The sequence below is a fragment of the Ambystoma mexicanum genome, chromosome 7p (assembly GCF_040938575.1).
Source record: "Ambystoma mexicanum isolate Mex_15411 chromosome 7p, UKY_AmexF1_1, whole genome shotgun sequence".
Classification (NCBI taxonomy): domain Eukaryota; kingdom Metazoa; phylum Chordata; class Amphibia; order Caudata; family Ambystomatidae; genus Ambystoma; species Ambystoma mexicanum.
In genome coordinates, this window is record NC_090939.1 from 965,077,115 (window position 1) to 965,101,567 (window position 24,453).

The 24,453-nt window shown below is 46.0% G+C and overlaps 1 protein-coding gene across 5 annotated transcripts in view; it reads left to right on the forward strand.

Moving 5' to 3' along the window:
• Window positions 1-11,874, forward strand: part of GK (glycerol kinase) — a 2,191,429-nt gene extending 2,179,555 nt beyond the window's left edge. For 2 of the 5 annotated variants that reach the window (XM_069637310.1, XM_069637306.1), the window contains one exon: window positions 10,669-11,299. In XM_069637310.1, the coding sequence (XP_069493411.1) occupies window positions 10,669-10,682 (14 nt within the window). In that variant the 3' untranslated portion in view covers window positions 10,683-11,299. Of the gene's footprint in view, window positions 1-10,668 lie in introns of all 5 variants that reach the window. The other 3 variants (XM_069637308.1, XM_069637309.1, XM_069637305.1) reach the window with 2 other exon arrangements.
• Window positions 11,875-24,453: the final 12,579 nt, after the last annotated feature.

Genomic DNA, 24,453 nt, shown 5'->3' on the forward strand with positions numbered 1-24,453 from the left:
TTGCAGGCCTTGTTTGATCGATGAGAAACAGCGGCTCCGATGGGACAACAGTGGGGTCAGGGTGCCAAACCTTCCAGCGGGTCTCCAGCGGTTCCAATGATCTGTTTTTTCGCTTCAGGCTACTCGGCTCCTTTACTAAGTTTGATGAGAACTCAGACGATCAACCTGGAATGGGTGTAGGGTGCCTCCTCTTATCCAAAGTTTGCTTTGTACCAGAACGAAGGGCAACCAAAGGGAGATCTGCTCACATTCAACCATGCCAGATGTGGACCAATCATGGACCACGGTGGTCCCAGTCATCCCAGCACACCATACATCCTGGTACTCAGGATCTGTATTGGAGCTAGAGAGGTACAGCCCACATCCTGGGTGCGCACACACAAGGCATGCAGAAGCCTGCAAAAGCCTCGGGTTGCGCAGGTGCCTGCATGACCAAATAAGGAATTTCCCGGGCCGGCTCGACCTGGGGAAGGCTAAGGGACAAAATGGCCAAAGGACAGAACAAAGGACTTCATGGCATGGCCATTTTAGGCACTGGCCACTGTCCTGGGCCAAACGCAGTAAATGCGGTTTGGACCATTGAAAAGAGTCAAAATGCTTTAAAAAGTAACTGCTGCCACTGGTTCCATCCTGGGCACACTTGTACATTCACAAAAAATCCTTTGAGGGTGTCTAGGGCCTTACAAATGAAAAATTTTGGGGTCCACTGGTAAATGTCAGGCTAGGATGTTCAGACAAAAACAAAACGTTGTGGGGCTTCACAACTGGAGGGAAAATTACACATACATGGAAATCTTTCCTTACACTTAGCATAACATCTTTCCTTATGTTCTATGATGTAAATAAACATTCTCCACTAACAGCTCCTCATCAGCATAATGTTTTCATATATCTCAAATTAGTCTGGCCACTTTGTACATTGCCTCAAGGACAAGAGGCTCAGAATGGCATTTCCCTAAGAGGAGCTTTGAAGACCTGAGGGTCTTTACCATAAACTGTGCCTTCCCTCGTCATTGACAGAGTGTTGGAGAGAGGTGTGCCAATTAACACGTGTCCCCCTACAGCTCAATGATCGTGTGGATCCTGCTTGGACCCTGCAATGCGGGAGCAGATGGTTCGATTGGTAAAGAAGCCTAAGCGTGAGCCCCCTGCAGCTCTCACTGCCGCTTGCATACTGGTATAGAACTCAATTATATCTTCAGTTGATTCACTGCCCTGCACCCACCTCCTGATCATCTTCAGTCTTCTCATTCCTCATCTGATCGACATCCACTCCATGGTCAGCTGCTCAAACGTTTTCGACAGGTGGTATGGTGTGGCCCATCACCTCCATTTCTCAACCATGCAACTCATGGGCTCTGGACGTGATGTCGGTAGTATATCTATCATGCCACTACGCCCCCACGCCTCAGTTCCTTTTTTCTGTGTGCTCAGCATGCGGTTTGGCATGCGATTCTTTTCAGTGACTGGAAAGTTTTTCTCTTTGACACTGATATGTCGTGCCCTAAGGGACTGGGTCTCGAAGATGTCCATCACGGACCCGCATGGTATTTGCGTATGGTGCCTCGGGGTGGACAGAAATGTCGAGCAGTGTGACTCCTGCCAGCACATGAACCCGTAGACGATCAGGGAGTGATCAGTGAAATTAGACCTAGGGCATCCTCCTTTAAAATGTCCGGCACCATCGACTGCCCAGCTGTCAGGTCTCCGATACCGAAGATCGACGCCTGAGAAGGAGAACATTCACTGCAAAAAGGCAAAGAAGCGCTCCCACTGAGTCCCACCATTCCTCCTCCTCGTCCTCCCAGAAAAAGTAAAAAAGGCGTTGACGCAGACATTACTCTGATTCATCAGAGGAGCAGGGTATGTTCCTTTCTAAACCCCCACCTCTTCTGAGTACGTGTCCACCAAGAAAGGAGTGGGAAGCATTCAAGACCCAAAGGCTCCAGCTATTTGAGAAGGCCACGGCAGATATGGCTCTGACCTTGATGCTGCAGGCGATCCACGCTGCAGTTCTGTTCGGAGGTTCCGGCGCTAAGCTAGACTTGTCAGATCTCACGCCCTTGATGCTTCTGGCACAGGTGACCCTCAAGGCGGCAACATCAAGAGGCCCTGTCGGGGTGGTCCTGTCGACATCGGCGATGGGCCAGTCATTCATTCCAGAATTGAGGTTGGGTTCCTTCCAGTCCATGAGGCCGATCTGAGATGAGGCAGGTGACCCAGTCTCCTTTGAAATGGTGCCAATGTGTGACTGGAGAGTTGGGAGAGCTTCTTCTCAGACCAGGATGACCTGTTGGCCTTGGCTGAAGGACTGCACAAGGCAAGCGGGCCTGATACCTCACCTGACCTTGACCCGCAGCAGGCATCCCCTCTGGACACCCCAATGCCCAATACAGGAAAACAGTAGTGTTGGTCTTATGACTTTACTGACATCCTGGACAAGAGCCCCCATTCAGAAAGGGCATTGCCTTTCAATGCGTCCATCTCGAATACCATTGGGGCTCTGTGGTAGCACCCATGTTCCATGCCAGCCATTGACACAGAGCTGACCAAGGAATATAAGCCAGCCATTACCTTCGTTACCTATCAGCTAATCCTTCCTCACAGAGTTTGGTAGTCCAAGCCACCACAGTTAGCTCATGACTAGCTATGGATACCTCCAACTTGCCAATGGAGAACAAATAGACTGACGCTTTGGCAAGAAAATGTTTGGCTCTGAAGGCATTTAATACCTGTTGTGCCTTTGCTAAGTACTTGCATTTACTTTGGAAGACAATAGCTGCGGCGGTAGGCCATCTCCCATTAGGGGAGGTGAGGGTTTCTTGGACATGATAAATGATGGGAAGGGGTTGGCTTATCAGGCCCTTCGGGCGGGTTTTGATGCCCCTGCCTGTGTGGGTTGTGCCATGGGAACACCTACATTGATTAGGAAGGTGGCATACCTCCACAGCTCAGGGTTTTCCATGAATGTGCGGGCAAAACTATTGGATATAGTGTTTGATGGTGAGAACCTTTTTGGATTGAAGGCTGATGAAACTTTCTTGGGTCTTGTGGTGCTGTAGCCCGCTAAGCATTCCTTCGCCTTCTCTTACAGAGGCAGGGTTTGTATGCAGTATGTTCCTTTCAGGAGGAAAGCTAAGCTACCCCAGGGCCATAGGTGTTTCTTGCTTCCTGGATTGGACACGGGGCCCCATGGGCCATTCGGCTTCAGCATCGGCGCCCAGGGTGGTGACGCCTGCTTACCCACTTTGAGTTCAGCCCACATGTTTCCCCAATAGGTCGAAAGATCCCTGAACACTGGGACAGGTGGAAAGAGGTGACCTCAGAAACCTGGGTCTTGCATCTCATCAGATGGGGCTATTGCCTCCCCTTTTTGAAAAGAGCACTGTACCGACCACCACCCACTCCCCAGCAACCGGAACAGGAGTTTCAGGAAGAACTGCATGCTCTGCTTTTAAAAGGTGCAGTCAAGAGGTAGCAAAGAAAAGACTGAATAACTGTTCAGAGTACTGCATGCTCACCAAACAGCTGATAACTCCCTAAATATACTAAATGGTGTAGAAGTTTAGCATATTGTAGTCCATAGTAGACACATTGATGTGGTCCAAACAGCTTGGTTTTAGTCATATTTTCCAATCAGAGGAAGTTGACAAAGTAGCGTCCTGTGTTGCCAATGCATTTCGGATTACCGCCTGTCATCCGGGCAATTTAGTGTTTGCTCACATCATTAGTAGAACTTCTGTGTTCTGGACTGCTGTGTGTGCTTTCTCATCTCTTAAGGGAATTAGTTCTCAGTCCTAACAAGTGCTGCCTCTGCCCTCAAATTGACTAAAAGCCGCTGTAGTGGTCCCTTTAAATATTGATACCAGGATACCCAGAGATTACTGTTCATACATATTTAGGTGGTGCCCGCCTAATATTGTTCTTTGCAGTTTAAAAGGTACCGCACAAAGAGAAAGGGTTGGGCTTGTATTCTCTTTATTTTTTTGGTACCCAAGAAAGGTGGGAGGACTCCTTCACAAACTGGACCTCAGGACCTTGAACAAGTTCCAGAGGAAGGACGAGTTCAGGATGGTGACGTTGAAGGACAGTCTCCATAAAATGATATTGTATTTGTATCGTGCTCATACACAAGTCTTTCAGAGTGCGATGAGGCAGGGGAGGGGAACAAGGGAGAACAAAAAACAACAATCTTACTAGGCCCAGTGACATTGAGAATGCGCAAGTGCAGGGCAGAGGGAAGGGGGAAAGTGCAGGGGGGGAGGGAGAAGTGGAAAGTGCTGAGCAAAGGGTAAAAAAACAAGTGGTAGTGCAGCCAGCAAGTGGCAAGTGCCAGGTTTAAGGCACAGACAGTGGGTGTCTGGTTAGTACAGATACAGACCCAAGTGCAAGGGTTGCCAGGAGGCAGCGCAGTTGCGTGGCAAGGTGGGAAAGTACCTGGGCCCGAAATCACGGGGTAAGCAGGTGCAAGATGCCAAGCAGAACCGATCAGCAGGGATGAGGAGGAGGGAAGGCAGAAGCAAAGAGGAAAGTCTTGAGGTACTTCCGGAACCAGAGATGGTTCTCCTCAAGTTTCAGAGTGACAGGGAGGCTGTTCCAGAGGGAGGCACCAGCCGAAGACGGAGATCTGCCCCCAGCTCGTTTCTTTGAGAAACGACTGACCCTGAGGAAGTTAGAGATGGAGGAGCGAAGAGCTCGAGAAGGAAGGTATTTACAGAGGGAGAGTTGAAGGTATTTTGGACCCAGACCCCAGAAAGCCTTGTGGACAATGCAAAGGGTCTTGAATTTAATCATTGCAGCCACTGGGAGCCAATGAAGATATTTCACGGCTGGAGGGATACGATCCCAGGGATTGAGCCCAAAGACAAGTCTTGCAGTCCTGTTCTGGATAAATTGCAAAGGTCGGAGAGTAGAAACAGGTAGATTTAGAAAGAGGCTGTTGCAGTAGTCCAACCTAGAGAGAACCAAGAGGAAAGGCAAAATACCTCTGAGGAGGTGCAGTTGTAACTTTGACTTTTTTGATACATCAGAGATGTGGGCGAAAAGGAAAGTGTGGAGTCAAAGATGACCCTGGGTTTCTTAGACTCGCAGGTGGGGGTAGGAGGAGGACCAAGGGAGGCTGGCCAGAGAGTGACATGAAAGAAGGGTGAAGGTGCGCCGATGAGGAGAATCTCCGTCTTGCTGGCATTAAGGCAGAGATCATTGGCGGCACACCACTCCTGAATAGCAGACAGACAATCCGAGATAAGAGAAGGAGGAGAGGTGGCAGAGGGAAGCCTGAAAATGAGTTGAGTGTCATCCGCATAGCACTGAAAGTTGGAGCAGAGAGCGGCAATGCGATGGGCGAGAGTTGCCAGGTATTGGTTGAAAAGCCAGGGTGAGGGGTTAGACCTCTGGGGAACACCGCAGGTAGAGAGAGAGATAGAGGAAAGGAAGGACCCAAGTTGGACCTGGGAGGGTCGATCAGAGAAGAAAGCGGTCAGCCAGGCCAGAGCCTTATTAGTGATACCCAGGTTGTTACAGAGATGGTTGATCAGGATGGTATGGTTGACCGCTTTGAAGGCAGAAGAGAGATCGAGTAGGATGAGGACAGAAGGGATGTTAGAGTCAAGGTTGGAGAGCAGGTCTTTACGGATGTTCAAGAGAGCAGTTCTGCATGTTCTACAACTACAGGACTGGTTGGTGTCGCTGGGACGCCTGTGTCCATGTGCCAATCCATCGAAAGTACAGGTGGTTGCTTCGTTGTGTCTGTGGGGACACTCACTATCAGTTCAGTGTGTTCCCTTTTGGCCTAACCGCCACATACCGGGTCTTAACCAAGCAGATGGCAGTAGTGGCAGCTCACCTCATGAGATCTGGCTTCCATGTATTCTCTTACCATGGTGACTGATTGACAGGAGCATGTATTATTGCAGCTAGAGGACACGTGCTCTGTGCTTCACAGTCTGGGCTTCTCTCTGAATTTCCAGAAGTCCCACGTCGCACCAACACAAGAGCTCCAATTCATTGGAGCAGTCCTTGGCACCTGGGCGGCGAAGGCTTTTGCCCATGAGGAAAGAAATACCAGTGTCACAGATGGATTCAGTAAGCAAGTGACGTAAAACAGAAAAGCAGGTATTTAAGGACTAATCTTTATTGCCTTTGTAACCTGAAGAACAATGTTAGTCTGTAATTATATGAGCACTATATCATTTTACTATATTTGGGCTAGATACAGAGAAAACCTGCAAATTTCAACTGAGAAGGAGCTGATCTAGACGCTAATTACAATTCCTATTAGAAAACTGGTATCAACTAAAAATAAAAAATGTTACCTTCACAGTTGAACACTATTGGCACACTGGTTCTTGGTTTTAGGATGATTAATAACAAACACAGCCTTTTACACAATTTCTATGGTCACAACCAAAAGAACACACTAGCAGGCAACAATATAACCTAGGGGATAATGCTGAGCTGTGAGATGCATTTACATCCACAGCTTACTCCTAATTCAATAGATTTCACCTCAAGAAAGAATATTAAGGATGATGGCAGCTTGAATACATGTTCTAATTGCTGTTTGTTTTCCCTCCTATTTTCCTTCCTGACTCATTTTTGCGAGTATCTTCATTAAAAAATATTTTGTAACATAGATTGTTGCAACTGTGAACAATTTAAATTATCTTTAGAGCTGTTATCTGAATGACTTTTGTTTCGTAAGCCTTGAGAAAGCCCGAGCAAGAGCAAAACTGATGGCGATACAGTTGGCATTAACAAGTATTTTTGGTCATTATTTGAAATTTGGGTAAGCGCATGTCCAAGAGAAAGCAGTTTTCTAATATGATTAATTAAGTTCTTGGTTGTGGACTTAGTCTCAGAGACACACAGTCTTCCCAATGTATGTTAGACAAGTTTCTGAATCCAATAAGCGCAAATAAGAAATAATTTGAAGTGAGGCGCATACCAACAAGGCCTGACAACCATTCTCCATTTCAGACAGATGGTCACGCTGTTTCAGAACAACAGCCTGCCAGCGGCTTTCTTCCTCTGCCAACCTTTGGCTTCCTGCATTTTTCTGGTGCCAGAGGGAAGCCCGCGGATGTTGATGAAGGATCACTGGTGCCAGTACTTCAACAACATGAAGGATGTCCTCAAGGTGTCAAGCAGGGAGAGCATGATGGCGGGGAATCGTTTGGGCTCTGTGGCCACTAGCGCAAGTGGTCACCGATATGCTGAAGGGCTGGGGTGCTCACTTCAGGGATCTGTGAGTGCATTGCTTTTAGTCACAAGTGGAGTGCTGTTTGCACAGCAACAGGCTGGAGTTGTGAGCAGTCAGTCTAGCCCTGATGGCTTTCATGCCATCCATCAGGGGGAAGCATTGCCTCATTTTGACGGACAACACAGTGGCCATCCTTTCTCCTCAACAAGCAAGAGGGTTTGCTTACTGCCCCTATGCATGAAGGCCATGCAACTATGGTATTGCCTACTGGAGAGCAGGATCTCAGCCTCTGCAGCTCATCTGGCAGGAGCGGGGAACAGGTTGGAAGACTCTCTGAGCAATCAGAACACAGTATCCCACACGTGGAAAGTATGCCCGGAAGTTAGGGCAGAAATCGTCTTCCTGTGGGGAACCCTGGAGGGGGATCTGTTTGCCATGAAGGCCAGCATGAAGTGCAAGCAGTTCTGCTCGAGGGAATTCCCTGTGGGGCGGAGGGGCACTGGGAGACATGTTCCTGGTAGAGTGGGTCTTCAACCTGATACCTGTTTTCCAATAGGTTCTCAGCAGGTTTAGTATTTTTCCGGGCCGCCATGATCTTGATTTCCCTGAACTGAACCAGGAGAATGTGGGACTCAGATCTTCTAGAAATGGCCCTCTGCCCATCTTGCTGGCTTCCTCCAAAGCCAAACCTCGTATCCCAGTCAGAAATAGGGGTTACTACACCCAAATCTGGAGTCTCTCAGTCTGCATGTGTGGTTCTTGAGAGGATGGGATATGATGATTGTGACCTCTCCAGAGAGGTACTTGAAGTGTTGTTGGCTGCAACGGGCCTTCCACTAGGTCCCTTCATGCGTGCAGGAAGAGAACATTTGAGGCATTAAGTAGGCATAACGAAGTTCCCTCCATCTCATGCCCCACTATCATGGTGATGGAATTCCTTCTTTCTTTGGCTTCGTCCGGCCTTCAGATAGGCACGGAAAATGGTTATTGGGCGGCTTTGTCTGTTTTTAAGAGGTCAACGGATCAAGGTTCCTTTTTTACAATCCTGCTGATGGCCCGATTTCTGAAGGACATTGGAAATAAGTTTCCGAAGATGTGTTTGTGGTTCCGGCTTAGGAACTGAATTTGGTGCTTAATTTTTTTATGACGGTTTCGTTTGAGGCCATGCACTCTTCCTCTGTAAGGTTGCCTCTTGGTGTCCATCACGTCGGCAAGGTGTGTAAGCAAGCGTCGGTCTCTCTCCTACAAATTACAATTTTTTGCGTTTCTCTAGAGAGAATGTTTTGCTTAAAGTCCGCCCAAAATTTCTGCCTACGGTTGTGTCCGATTTTCACACACGAAAGAGCATCGAGTTGCCGGTATTCTATCCACCACGTCACCCTTCCAAGGAAGAGGAATGGCTGCACAGGCTTGGCCCCAAGAGGGCACTGAGCTACTATGTGGCCAGGACAGTTGATTTCAGGCGTGATTATCAGCCTTTTCGCAGTCGCAGTCGAGGAAGGGTCTGGCAGTGTTTAAACAGACAATTTCCCATTAGATAGTCGCTGGAGGGGATAGCTATCAGCTGAGGAATCTCTGTCTGCTGCCCCTCTCGATCACAAGTACTTTATCTGCCCTCGCAGTCTATCTTTAACTTCCCTTAGACCCCTAACCTTACAGTCATTTCCTAGTGCTTTTATCTCTTCTAACCAAGTCGTAAACGCTCCTGACTGTTTCGTAGTTACCTTCCCTTTTTGTTCCATCAACGCCCATCTAAGGGCTCCCAACTTGTCTGAATGAAGTCTCTTCAATCAGAAACTGTGTGTGTTTAGTCTGTCATGCCAAATAATGACAAGATTCCAGAAAATCACATGTAGCTCGGTAACAATGGGTAAACCATAATCCGATGCAGAGAATGTGATCATGACTGATGCAATTTATCACAACAGTGTTTGTTGCAGAATGCATTAGGGATAGTGGGAGAAAAAGTAGTAGTGATAGGATTGTGGATAATGTTAGGAAGATTCCACCAGGGTCGTGGATGGGATGGAATAGAAATCTAAGATGAAAATGGAAGAATAGTGATGCATACTGCAGAAAAAGAATGTAAAATATGTTTACATTATGAGATGCTTAAATGTTAACTGTAAAAGGGGACCATGACACAGACCAAAGCTGGAATAAATTAGCATGCTTCCGAGCACTAACGGATAATTCAATCATTTCTAGGCACACAGATAAGCTCTCCTCAACAGTGAGGTCAAGGGTTAGGGGCGGCGGTAGGTGTAAAGCTAAGGGAGAAGGTCCACATCAATGTTCCAGCAAATTCCCCTCAAAAGTGACCACATTCTCAAGAAAAGCTCAATGACTGGTATGGCATAGACAAGCTGAAAAAGGAGAATACCACAACTCACTGAGCCTGTGCGAAAATTTAGTGAAGAGGATGAGGAAGAGCACAGTAGAAGCCTGGAGGCGATGTAGTGTCGCTAGGTTGCTGCTCAATGCAGCATGACATATTCAAATAGGCTTATGTAAGGTGAGCCAGGCAAAGGGAGAGCTCCACCCCGGTGGTGGGCTTCATATGGTGAAAGATGGAGGTCGGTGTTCATGTGGCTTTGGTCAGTGATGTGGTAGTCACATACTGGAGGTTGGAGAGTGGCCAAGGCTACCAAGCATGCCGAGAGGCCCTCTCCAAAGCACACTTGCATAAGCCCAAACTTGCGCAGTGTATCCGCAGTGGAGAACCAAAGATGGTGGTATTATGGAGTGGAGGGACATGTACATTTGGTGACATGCACAGGCTAGCGCCTTAAGTCATTTAAGGAATAGGGAAAGAACACCCCCTCCCCACAGCACATAAGCACAGTTCACAAGTGGGAACAGAGGGTTTCCACCAAAATCCCAGTAACTCTAACTCACTCCTTGGTAGTTGTAATCTTGCACCCCCCTTCCCCCATCAACAGTGCTGATATATATGTAGTAGATGGCTTGTTTGTTAGTACAAGGTTTTCTAAAGGTGGGCTGCCAGGCACAGCCAAGGGAAGGAGAGGATGCTGGGAACCAGGCATTTGAGCAAGGAGGAAGAGCTGAAGGTGGCTGCCGTGGGCAGTGGGCCATGAGCAGGAGAAACCATAGGACAATAAGCATCCATAACCCTTAGAGTAGAAACAGGAGGTGTAGACATGGGGCTTCCATCTCACGAGGGAAAGGAAGACCAGGAATCCAGGAAAGAGCAGTGTAGCAACATGGCAAGTCTCACTGAGGTGCTGCTTATAATCTTACTGAGTGAGATGCGCAACTATACTCCATTCACTTCCACCACAGCTTCTCACTACTCCCAATAGCTATTGTATTAAAGGTCAGTAGTTATTTCAACTCTTGCTTGCTTCTTAACCATTCAATTGTCTCAAATAATATGTACATATGTATATACAAAAATGTATTTTTATTGACCTTTTGCTATTGTTTTTTTCTTTCCTCCACTGTAGGTACGAACAAATAAGCAGATTGTTGCGGATCGCATGTTATTGGAAAATCTGATGGACTTCCTTAAAAGGACTCCTTCCTTCTTTATATGAACTGCATACTATAAGTCTGCTGGATAGGCAACTTATGGAAGTCTACAATGTGTAAAGAAAGATAAAACATAACCAGTGGAGTTCCCTTATAGTAGTAATTTGTGCAGCATCAACTCATCACTACTTTGGTTTGCAATTTTCTGCAAAATTCACTAAGGATTCCTTTTACCTTTTCTGCAAATCGGTCTTTCAATAGTGGGTGTTCATGCATTGTTTTAATGTATATACTGTAATTTGACTATGCAGTTTTTAGTTTGTAGTTTAATTATAATACGAAAACAAATATAACAACTTCAGTATGTTCAATACACAAAGATCTTCTTCTGTATATAGTTTTGAGAGCTTGTTTTTAATCTGGCACTTCGGTGCGATAACTGATTTTTAGAGTATTAACACAAGGCTCATGTAAAAGCATGTTTCCTTTAATTGAATCTCTGTGGCTAAATGTTCAACTGTCCAACATGTTTGGCCCTTTTAACGGAGTAGAGTTTTTTTAATTTCAGTTCTGAAAAGATTAATTAAAAGTATATAAAAATGTTCACATTATTTTTCCAACTTGAAAAAAATGGCATATTGTTTTCCTGATGGTATTGTTTATTTGTAATTATGGACACGTATGTGGAGGCACAACATTTCTAGTGTTGCAGATGAAAATGCTTTCTTTGGGGGCTATTCTTCTAAATTAATGTTCTCTGAATGCCCTGCGTGTACTTGTCAGTGTCAATCCTTGTCACCAATGCAGAATATGTAATTATTGTAATGAAGAAATCACTAGATATTTGTGACCTGATGAGCTCTGGATGCGAGAGACACATTTAATTTGTCCACATAACATGACAACTGTACAAAATGGTCATTTGTTAGCTGCTGTCAAAGATGGAGCACAAAACTAGGTGGTCGATGCAGACCACAATATTAATGAACTGCATATTTAAATCTGAAACTGCGTTAAATTCAAGAGACTCGTCCGATTCACAGTTTTCACAGAAATTCTAAAATGTCTACATGTGTATAATGGGTGCACAGGGGAAGAATAACTGATCATTGGAGAAATCATTATATTTTTTAATTTCGTTTTTCCCTTTTCTATTTAAAAATAAAATATATAACTGGGAATTATGACTTAACCTTTTAGATTTTGGGGTATTTGTACTTTTGCTGTTTTGTATAGCCCTTAGTCTACAAATATTCGTGCGCTTTTTGTGTTTTAATTGAAGGGGCTTTGTGTAGCAGTATCTATTTGTGATTTATCAGAGAAGTGATGGTTACTAGGTCCATTATACCTCCTTTTTACTGCACCTACAACAAAGTTTCCTGTAGTGAAGTGCCCAAAGTGGTTTGCCACAGCAAAGCATGGAAACGGAAGAGCATGGATTAGTTGCCCAATACACACACTCTGCCTTTCATTCCTTGTTTTTTTCTCTGTTGGGGGAATAGATGAGCATTGGTGCTCTTCTACTATAGCATGAGTGTTTCCAGCTTTCACTTTGCTTTCAGTATTCTGAGAAGAGGTTTACTTCCTCACTGCCAGTTTTCCTTCTTTGGCCTGAACTTCTTTTTTTATTTTATTTATTATTAATGCACTTTGGTTAAAGAAGTCAACCTTACACATATCAAACAAAAAGGAAGATACAAAAATACAGAAATTTGATATCCCTATAAATATAATTCATTTTCATATGCTAAATACGGTTCATATAATATGTTCCCAGATGTTTTAGAGTTAAAGAAAAAAGAATAAAGTGAACATGTTTATCCATAATCTATCCAGTGCAGTTTTGTATTATATTTCACACTCACAAGATATAAAACAACATTGTAACTCACTATACTAATAAGATAGCATGTGGATAGCCATAACTTTACATACATGTTCAACAAATCAGTCCAAAAGGATATACAATCCAATATCCCATCATATTTACCATCTAATGAAAAGCATGTCTATTTTTTTCCTAAAATGTCCAAAGTTCTGTTGTTAATAAAATATCATGCCAGCTCGACAGTCTGTCCCAAAATGTTTCTGTCGTTAGCCACTCAGCATTAATTGTAAATCTACCTAATATTAATAATCTTAAATTATTTGTGCCGGGCAATTGACCAATAAATGCTTCAATGTTTGAATTTTTCTGTTAGCTTCACATCATGTAGAAACACTGCAAACATCATTATTTTTTTTTAGCACATTGAGCGAACATCAGCAGTAGGTATCAGAATACGCATGCACCGTAAAAAAGGAGTTTCTCTAGTACACATTAGGGAATTAACCCAGATACATAGGTACTACTTCTAGCACCTTGTCTCCTTTTGAGAAGCTCTGGTACAATGTATATCCACGCATCTTATCTATAGTATGGATCCAATCAGCTTGGAATAGATTATCTTTTCAATAAAGCAGGATTTGTTTTCAGCACAGCTGAAGACTGCTGGCTATCAATCAGGATTATTTCCCCAAAGGTCTTAAAGCTAACTTATACACACAACTTGCCAGTAACCATTATCTCGTTTAAATCTACAAATAGGGTGTCCTGCAGAGGGTCCAGCAACGTTAGATAAAATGAAAGGATCTTCCAGAGATGCCATTTTCTCAGTGATCTGTAAGGATGGCATGCTGCGACCATCAAATAATAATAATGCAGTCCTAGTGGTGTCTTGTCAAAACAAAAGGGCCTATACTAATAAACCTATTGCCAATCCTTACCGCTAAATACAAATAGTGTGGGAAACAATGTTATGCAATAGAAAGGTGTTCAAGAAATGATATGTCAGGATATTCAGGCCATTGGCTTCCCTTCCCTGCGTTTTCAGCATGGGACAATGCGGCACACTCGAGCTTAGCACAGTCTCTGGCTTCTCTAGCATGAGGGTGCAGTTCAAAACTTTAACATCACGGCCTTTTGTGCCAAAGTCTCTTCTTTCAGAGAGCTTGATGCAACAAACAAACATTAAAGTTCCTTTCTTTTTAGGATTTCACATGTACACAATTTCTTAGGTGATTTACTATTCACCTCGGATCCCCCTCTGTCGGGCTCAGATCCACTTTAACACAATGTTCTCAGGATTTTCACGTATCCAATTTCTCGGGTGATTCACTGTTCACCCCGGATCCCCCTCTGGCGGGCTCAGATCCGCTTTAACACAAAATCTTCAATCAGTCTCCCTCCGCCGGGCTCGGACCAATTAATCTACTTTAACACAAACTTGCTTTAACACAAAGCTTTCAATTGATATCCCTCTGTCGGGCTTGGACAAACTTTATCTATTTTGCCATCAACTTTCTTTACTGTATCAACATCAAAGACTTTCGATTGTGCACAGGGTTTTGCTTGACCCGTCGCAGCACCCATTTGATTTACAATTCTTTGCCTTTCTTTCACTTTTGCCACCTCTCAGCTGGATACCTTACAGAGATCTTCGAATGAGCGCACACGCAGTGCCGGACCACTCTTTCAAAGGTATTGTATCTTGGTTTTAAAGTTCACTCACTCATCTGCAGTTCAACTTTACTTGTGTTGGTTATCACACGTGTTTCATACAATATTCGTTCCATCGCTCGCAACCTTGGCCTCAACACAGACACATCTTGTATCAGTCTCCCCAACTCACCGGCTGTGTTGATTTCACTGACACTTCTTTGTTTTTGGAGCCAAGGACAGTACCACGGCAGCTGGTGATTCTCCCCGCCTTGATTATCGACTCAGGAGGGCCCCGGGTACCTCTGACACACCATGCAGGATTCCTCAGCCTGGTTTCCTGGTCTTACGCTTTCTATTCGAAAAGGTCAAGGGTACTTCCCTGCTTGCGATGCCTTTCTGTTTCGCCGTATTTTTCGTCTTGTTAAAATGCCACCTTGGAACTGTTGTTCTTCATGTGCTCTGCCTCGCTCAAAGTGTGCTCTCGTGCTTCTTCTTTTATCCATGTGGGGAAGTGTAATGGAAGCAAGGTGTGTGTGATGGTCAGTAATTGCCTGACCATAATATTGGGACACGTCGGGTATACGGCTCGGTTCTTAGTCCGTTTTCTCTCATAGTGGGCTGTCTGTGAGAAAGTGTTTGTGTTCCTAAATATCCTACCTGGTAGGATGGGGTAAAGGTGTTACAGCGAAGGGGATACTGCATCTCACCATCAGGTGTCCCACTCCCTGAAGACCCCTCACCCAGGTGATTCTCCCACACTGGTCCACCCCCAGGGACTGGATTCAAAAGCGATGGCCGTGTCCTGGCCACCTCGATGACAGATAACCGGGGACTAGTGGGTGAGAAACAGATGCCAGACCCAACTCATATCTCAGGGTCGTTATAGGTCAACTTGATGGCAAGTTAAGAGCCTTCTTCCAGATCCAGCCTTCGATTTAATCCCAGTTAAAATCTCTTGCTACCTGGTAAGGCTACACTGTCTGCATCTGGTGGGGAATTGGCTTTAACACCTAACCAGTCACAATAGATAAGTACAATGTACAAAATTATCTCCCCATAATAGTGCGCTCATTGTTTTGTACTTCTCAATAAGAAACACAAAACTAGTATTTCTCACTAATTCATGTGGTTTATTTGGTTAATATTTTAAGAATATTGATTCATATTCAGTTAATAGATGTGACCTTGAGATTCCGTTTAACAATATTGACCCATATTCCATTGGTACATAAGACCATGTGATTTAGGCAACAACAACCAAGGACGAGGATTTTCCCCTTGGTATACTGGACAGGAAAGACCATGGAAGGGGATTTCCCCCCTGGCATTAAATGGCATCACTGCACCCCACTTAAGACAGTGGTGCTTGCACAGTGAAGAAAGTCTGTAGGAAGGCAGCCAACAACATATTATTTTCCCTCATAGTAGTTTTTGTAGTGTGAGGGTCAGAATAGGTTTTGAACACAGGACAGTGGATATTACTTTGGACATCCTGACAAAGACGGGTCTGCTAGTTAGTTTGGTTGAGGCAGGGAAAGCCCTCATAGAGTTTGGCCGAGTGAGGTGTTTTTCCCACCCCCTTTATTATTTAAATAAAGGTATTGTGGACCAAGCAAACTGTGTCTGACTCTTTAGTCCAACTACCTAACAGCACTTAGCCCTAGTATCATGAGCCATTGTTTCACATGCAAGAGCAGCAGAACTGTATGCCCACCTCCCAAGGACATCACATGCACAAGGGCCTCTATGTATTTGACCAAACCGGGTTCGCCCACACCCTTAACCAATAATATATTGGCCTAATTTCTGCCTCTTCGCCAATGAGGCCCAGGTTGCACTCCATTCTTACTGCTGCACTTGAGGTACTTTGTGGCAGTAGGAGAGTGCTTTTGAGGAACTTACTTTCGATTAATGTAAGGGATAAAGTATTATTGCAGCCCCAGATTTTGTACCCGTACAGGGCTGACACCTTTGCCTGTGCTTGGTGAATGGAGGATAGCACAGGGGCAACGCCCTGGTGTTGGAAGCAATACCACACAGAGCAACAAAGGTTTGAATCCCGGATTTGCGCTTAGAAACCGAACTCGGGTACGGTATTAGGCGCGTTATAAAAAACAATTAAATAACTACCAGAGCCAGTTTAATTGAAACCCCACCATGCTTAAAATAACACTTTTTCAAGGCCCCACTAGTTTTTACAATGTGGCCTTATCCTTTAAAAGCTGGCTAGCCCAGCTTGCACTACTTGAGAAGATAATTAATAGGATGTTTTTGGGGGGCGCTAGAGGCCCAACCAAGATGGCGACGTCCCTGTGAGCTCCCAGCACACACCCAAATGAATCCTGTCTAATCGCGGCATCCCTGACGAGCATTACTCAATATTTGCTGGTGCAACGTCTGAACACCCCAAGATTGACCCTGCGGTCGAAAGAATGTAGAAAAACGGAGCTTTCCCCATCACCATAGCACTGTGGGGGTGGGCCGCACCAGCCGGGCACAAAGAGTGCCGAACTACGCCACGTGTAAGGAGATGGCTGCTGCGCTGTAAGACGTGAGAGGCTGCAGTCGGAGAGAAGGAAGCGCCCGAGGGCAGTAACAATCGCTGCGATGTGCGGAACAAGAGCCCCCGCGACCCGCTGCCAGCACCGACAGCAGCCGGAGCTGCGCACCCCCGACCCCCGCAACGAGTTGCACACGACCCGACGCTCTACACTGCGCAGGGACGAAGCGAGGTGGCAGCAGAAACATCCTTGCGTCCCGGTGGAGGCGCCGGAGCGGTCCGCCCCCTCGCCGAGACGAAACAGAGCCAGAGCGGACACCAACTTCAAGCAAAAAGGTGAGAGGGGAGAGGCGAGGCTGGGCGGAGTAGACACGAATTGAGGAGAGGAGCGGGAACAACAGACACTACCACCAACAATTTACACCCGCGTTGGGACTCCTGATAAAAGGGCCATAAGCAAGGGGCACCTGGAAGCGCTATCCCAGTGGGTGCCATTTCAACACTATTAGACCCGCTCTCCCCAGCGGCGAGTGTTCCCCACCTCCACGGACATATGAGCGGCGCACCGCTCAACAAAAGTACACACCGCCTAACACGGATTTATAAATCCATACCACACTCGCCACAAGCCTCCAAGAATGGCGCCGGGGACCCCCCCCAGCACCAAGCCCCAACAAGAAAGGGAACAACAGACATCATCCTCAAACACAAGGTCCGCCCCGGCCCTCCCGCACTACGCCAACCCAACTGGGCACCAATCAGTAACAGCCGGGCAGTGCTCTGCTTTGCACTCGCAATAAAGAAAACAATGGCCCCTCCGTCTGCCAACACAAAGGGATCACTCACTATTTTTAAGAACAGCAAACTCTCCAAACCAAAGTTCTCGGCTTTGCCCTCAAACAGTTTGGTCCCTAACAACATTCAGGAGGCATACCCTACCTGGGCCACCATGGGAAAAACTGACAAGTCCCAGAGAAAACTTAATTTCGATGCAGGCCCAGCGCCCAAAGCCTCCAGATCAGAGAGCCGCCCAGAATCCCCGTCAAACCTCTCTGAAGAAGAGAATCCTCAACAACCAGACATCCGAGAAATACTAATGGACTTGAAAGCTGGAATAGGTGGCCTGGACAGCAAGATAGACACACTATCATACAAAGTAGACCTTCTCCAAAACCGTCTTGACAAATACAGCGACAGACTGGACAATGTCGAGCAAAGAGTCTCAGATCTCGACGATGGAGCTTCTTCGCTCACCACAAGAGTCACTACATTACAAGGTCAAATGAAAGCAGTCTTGGCTAAAAATGAAGACCTAGAAGGGCGTTCCAGACGGAACAACATAAGGGTGATTGGAATCAGAGAACAGCAGTTACAAACCAAACTGGAGGAACATATCGAAAAATTATGTACTGAATTGTTTGGATCTACTGAGCTGTCCCAACTGTTTGTAGTGGAGAGAGCCCACAGGATCCCGTCCACCAGATCCATCCCAGGCACACCACATAGACTGATCATAGCCAAGCTGCTAAATTATAAGGACAGAGATACGATCTTGAGGTTGGCAAGGGAGAAAGGCAAACTCCAGTACGATGGCGATGACATTCAATTCTTTCCTGACTTCTCCCCATCAGTACAGGCCCAGCGGAAGTCCTTCACCTATGTTAAGCATAGACTTCGCGACAACCAAATACCCTATTTGATGCTCTTTTCCGGCGAAACTTAGCATCCAATATGATGGGGTTACACAATTCTTCACTACCCCTGACGAAGCCACACTGTTTCTGGACAGACAAGGGTCCAAACCAGCCAACCAAAACTTCGGACCATTGAGGAGAGAAAGAGTGGGTAGAATCCCTAGCTGAAGAATAAATGAAGCACCTACACACACCTAAATCTAAACTTGCCATCAGGGCAATATCAGCATTGGGAATGGGAGCCGACTCTTGGAAGGACACCCGTGCCCCATGAACAGCATTTTTCTAGTTCAAGTTGGGGGGGTTTCCAACTGACAAGTTGGGGGTTGTTCGTGCAAAGGGAAAAGTTTTGTTGTTGACGTTCCAGACATGCGCCACCTGTCATTGCCCGGCCGCCACCCCCGTTCCTCGGCCTCTAAAAGCTCTTCATACTCCCAGAGACTCGGAGATGGTACCACGAAATGCTGTCAAAATGGTCGAAGAAGCAAGAATCACGTGAAACCAGTCGCCTCCTCTCCCTGCGGGCACCAAATAACACATCACCGTGATGATTCAGGGTAGCATCATGGAATATTAGAAGGGGCAACCACCCGGCCAAGACAAGGAAGGTCCTGCAACTCCTCAGATGCCATAAGATAGAGATGGCAATGATCCAAGAGAAACACCTCCTCCCCCAGAACGAACACCACTGGGCCCGAGCCTGCGGCTGTCATCGTTATTTCTCACCGTACTCATCCTACGCCAGAGGAGTGTCAATCCTCATCCACTCGTCATTAAGCTTTCGCCTGATCAAGACTGAAAAAGACGAGGAGGGGAGAGCCTTCATGGTACAAGGGGTGGTGACAGGTGAGGAAATAGTCTTCGTCAACTCTTACGCCCCCAACACAGACGGAGCAAATAACTTTGACTGGGTGCAATCTCGACTGGCACAAGTGGGCAACGCAACCACATTCTGGGGAGGTGATCTGAACACACACCTCGATCCTCAGAAAGACAGGACACAATCAACAACGGCGAATCCATCCAAGGCCAGCCTACAGGTGCAAGAAATCTGCAAAGCAGTCGACTTAATAGATCTATGGAGACACCAAAACTGGGAAAACAGAGATTACACATACCACTCCAGCGTCCACAACTCAAGCTCGTGCATTGATTATCTACTGGCCTCATCCCACAGTAAGTGGCAATGGGGTCCATGCCAGATACTCCCCAAAACCTTCTCTGACCACGCCACTGTAATACTCGAATCCAGTCTACCAGATACCAGTCCGAGGCCACCACACTGGCACTTCAAGCCAGGAGCACACACTGGCCAAGTGTTCGCAACAGAGCTACGAGAAGAAATCAAGACCTACCTGGAAATCAACCAGGGCACAGTTAACTCCCCAGGGACGCTGTGGGAATCACTCAAATGCTTTGTAAGGGGGGTGTGCCTAGCCAAAGAAAACGGCATCTTGAAACTAATTCGCCGTGGACTAACCACCAGCGGAAATCGTCTAAAATCCATAGAAAACCAGCAACACACGACTAACGAAGCCCTCACCCGTTCAGAGCTGAAGAAAGAACTTCTCAACTGTAGGACCCTAGCTGAGCGTGAAATAAAATTCTTGGGGCACAGACACAAGGTCAGGCAATACGGCGAGGGCCAGAAACCAGGAGCGCTTCTTGCCCGACTGATTGCAGCGGATAGAAAGCCCATGGAGGTAGAACGAATCCGATCCCCACGAGGAGACCTGGTGCACAAAGAAGGCGAAATTGTCGAGATGTTCCGAGCGTTCTATCAAGAGCTGTATAGTGCCAACCACCCATCGGACACAGAGGCGATCCGTAAATATCTCAGCGACACTGAGCTATATTGGGTAGAGAGAGAACTCCGGGAACCCCTAAATGACCCCATATCACTTGAAGAGATTCAAGAGGCAATAAAGAGCTTACCTTCTTCCAAAGCCCCTGGTCCCGACGGGTTAATTGGTGAATTCTACACATTTTTTACCCCCACCATAGCCCCCCTCCTTTTAAAGGTTTATGAGGAAGCAAGTGAGTCCGGCATTCTCCCCCAAACTCTAAGAGAAGCCAATGTAATTCTCCTGCATAAAAAAGATAAACCCCCAGAGGATTGCAAATCCTAGCGCCCAATCTCCTTAATTAATCTCGATAACAAAATCCTGGCAAAAATTCTGGCGACTAGATTACTTCCACTAATGCCTGCACTAATACTCGTAGACCAAGCAGGATTTGTACCCGGACGTAATACCACGTTCGGGATACGCAGAATGTTCGGAGTGATGGCAGCACTCGATCCCAATCAGCGGGTGATAGCGGTGCTTTTGGATGCCGAAAAAGCCTTCGACTCTGTCGAGTGGCCCTTCATGTTCGCCGTATTGCAGCAACATGGGCTCGGGAAACAATATATCAAACTGGTGTCCCTCCTCTATAATCAACCCCAATCTGCGATTACCCTAGGAACAACAAAATCCGCATATATAAATCTCCAACGTGGCACCAGATAGGGATGTCCACTATCCGCCCTGATCTTTGCATTAGTAATGGAGCCTCTAGCAGCCAGCCTTCGAGAACGACAAATTCAAAGAGGGCTAAATATTGGCCCCCATAAACTGGTAATATCCTATATGCCGATGATCTTGTCCTCTACATACAAAACCCAAGCGAAAATCTCAACCCCATCATGCGCAAAGTCATAAAGTTTGGGACAGTGTCAGGGCTAAAAATCAATCACTCCAAGTCTATTGTCTTTCCCCTAAACACCAACACCAGTTCTTTCGCGGATGATTTTAATTTTAAATGGGAAACCGCTCATGTCCGGTACCTGTGGATCCAGATGTCCCTGAATCACCATGAAATATTCAGAGACAATTACGAAAGCGCTCCAAGGCACTACACGAGAAGGTGAATAGGTGGAAAACACTCCCACTGACCCTGTGGGGGAGGGTGTCACTAGTGAAAATGGTAATTCTCCATAAACTCATATATTTGTTCTCTAACATTCCCATCCTATTATCCCGACGCTTCCTGGGGACCGTGAGGAGCCTAGTGCTAGACCTAGTCTGGGCGGGCAAACCAGCGAGGGTGGCATACTCATCACTCACACTTCCAGTGACTAAAGGTGGCATTGCACTCCCTGATGTTGAAAAATATTATTGGGCAGCCCAAGCCCAATATCTCAGCCATTGGTACTCAACTCAGTTCATAAGACCACATGTACAGATCGAACGAGCCCTTGCCTCGCCAAACCTGCTAAGAGCTGTGATTATCAGCAAGCAGGCGGTACCTCACACAGCGCTAAATATAGTGCAGTCCACATATTCCATTTGGTGGAAAATGGCCGATAAGTACAAAGTGCAGACTAGATACTCGCCTCTCCTCCCCATCAAGTTTATTCCAGGGATACCCCTCACCGCTGAAAAAGTATTCCTTAATTGGGCAGACAAATGCAAAATAAGCATGCTAGGTGACCTCTTGGACCATGGAACCTTTATGACGCCCCAACAGGCGAAAGAGAAAGGCAGCACCACCTCCCTAGATATATTTATATACTTTGATACGCCGTGCAAGAACTCATCCCCTTGTTCCCACAAGAACCACCAACTTGGCAGCTGTTACACGGAGTGATACAGGCACAGGGTGAAGGAAAACTGGCGTCATCAATATACAGAACTCTTCTAAGGGACACATCACCAACGAGCTCCAAGACAAAAGAAAGGTGGGAGAAATCATTGCAAACATCTATCCCAGATGAAGAATGGGATTACATATTACGACAAACACAAAAAGTGGCACTAAACTCACGATTCAAGCGGATCCACTTCCATTTTCTACACCAAACCTACTATACGCCCCAAAAAAGGAACAAGCACCACCCAGAGCTAAATGCCACATGCGACAGATGCGGCGCACCAGCAGCCGACTTCATACACCTCGCTTGGAGGTGCCCACCAGTAGCCAAATTTTGGACAGATTTGCTCCGCAAAATCAAAGCAATAATTGGTGAAGAGATTAGACCGGACCCAATTATAGCACTACTAGGGATGACAAAAACCCTAGCACAACCAATGAGGAAACTAGCAAATATACTTCTGGTGCTGGCACGAAGAAGAATAGCCATGGCTTGGGGACCTGGCCCTGCTCCCATATTAGCAAACTGGAGGAAGGATATCCTCTACTGTCAGGAAGTGGAAGCAGAATTCATAAGAACACTCCCAATGCACGCGAGGCCTCCAGACATATGGGGCCCTTACATACTACATCTGCTCTCCAATGCTGACTCCCCCACAGCTTCACCAAACCCAACACAAGCTGGAACCAGTGGGAACTAAGGGCCAGTACCAACACACCATCTAAGAGGACTGAGGGTCGACAAACTAAAACAACAGAGGGCGGGGAAGATTGAGGGCGGCGGGAGCGGTGGGGATTGGGCAATGGCGTAAGTTACATAGCCTGCAGTTCAGACTAGTTTGTACTGTTGTAATTGGAAAATGCAAAAATAAAGTTTCAAAAATAAAATTCATAGGATGTTTTTATCTCCAGACCCTTCAGTCTCATGTGTCTCTGAGTTCTAGCACAGAGATTAGCTCCCTGCCAAATGTACCGTTTTTTTTTAGCTCTGAGGACAGTTACCACCAGGCTTAGTATTGTGTAGGACACTCTGTCTTGTATCCTGCTTCTGCAGTTATGATCATGAGAACACTGCTCTTTACACCATGCAAAATAAACACGCCATATAGTAAAGAATCCTGCACAGCCTTTGTTATTTTATAAGACAATTTATAGATTTTCTGCAGATCAGAGTGAAAACACATGGAAATACACACAATGTACAATTATTGTAACATTGAAAGCGATCTGATAAATACAGAAATACATTCCAATTTATCTACACATGCTGGTTTCACAATCTGTCAAAATGATGAGCAATTTCAGAGCTTTTCCTTGCCTCTTTAACCCCAGGTAAAACTCTCCCCTGCAAACAGCGGAGCAGCCCTCTACCTCTCTTTCCAAACTTGGCAGAGCATGCTTGTGCAAACAACCTTGAGAAATAGCTGCTGCTCTTTCAGCTTTCAGAGCGATAACTCCCCTCTTTCTGCAGGCAGCTAACTTCACATAGTAAAACACATTTGTGCTCTAGCGAATGAAGAACAAAGGGCTTTCCTAAAGCTTAATTTAACATCCCGCTAATCTGATGTTTATCTACAATGAGTGAAGTTCTCTTTGTTTGTCACTTAATGCTTCCCATCAATTTTGAAAGCGCCTTGTCCTTTCCGACTGACTGCAAACCCTCTTGAAAGTCCATGAGCCCTCTCTCTCACGGTCCTTCACACCTGTCCAGGGAAACTGCAGCTCTCTCCCTCTCCTCTGCCAGCCAGCACATGGAATCTTGGCTCTGCCCCACACAGCAAGCACTCTCGAACCTTTCTCTCAGAGTTCTTAGCAAGAAAAAAAAACGTTCTCTCTGCACCTTTTTAAATCCTTTTCTCTGACAGCCCATTTCCCATATATCTCTCTACATAATATGATCTCCCTTTCTCTGGCAGTGATGTCATGCATCAATCAGACATCTCCTCTGGCATGACCAAGCCTTCTGGAAACTTCTTGAAGTCCCTATTCTTTTTCACCTTACCATTGAACAGAGTTTGGTTCAGTGGGCCCGGAATCAATAATTGCAACATATGCCTTCCAGTTTCCTGCACTAGCCACTGAAACACAAAGGCCTGTTTTAAACAGAATGAGTTTTACAAATTCCTTGTGCAGCCTTCATGTCCCAATCGCAAAAGCAGTTTTAATTCCTGCATTTATTTCTAAACAGCACTGCAGAGTCTGTACCTGAAGCCCTGTTTAAATCCCATTTTGCACCCTAGGGTTGCACCCATTCTAATCACTAATTATGTTAATGGCGTGAAGTTAACGTATGTTAGGAGTTAGTATTATTATTCCCTTTACTGCAACCCCTACACTGTAATGCGATGGTAATTAATGCTGTGGTTTTCTATTCAATCACTTCAAGCTACCCCATGCTATGTAATGCTAAAACCAAACCACCTTTTCCTTTGTTTGTACAAATTTACAACAC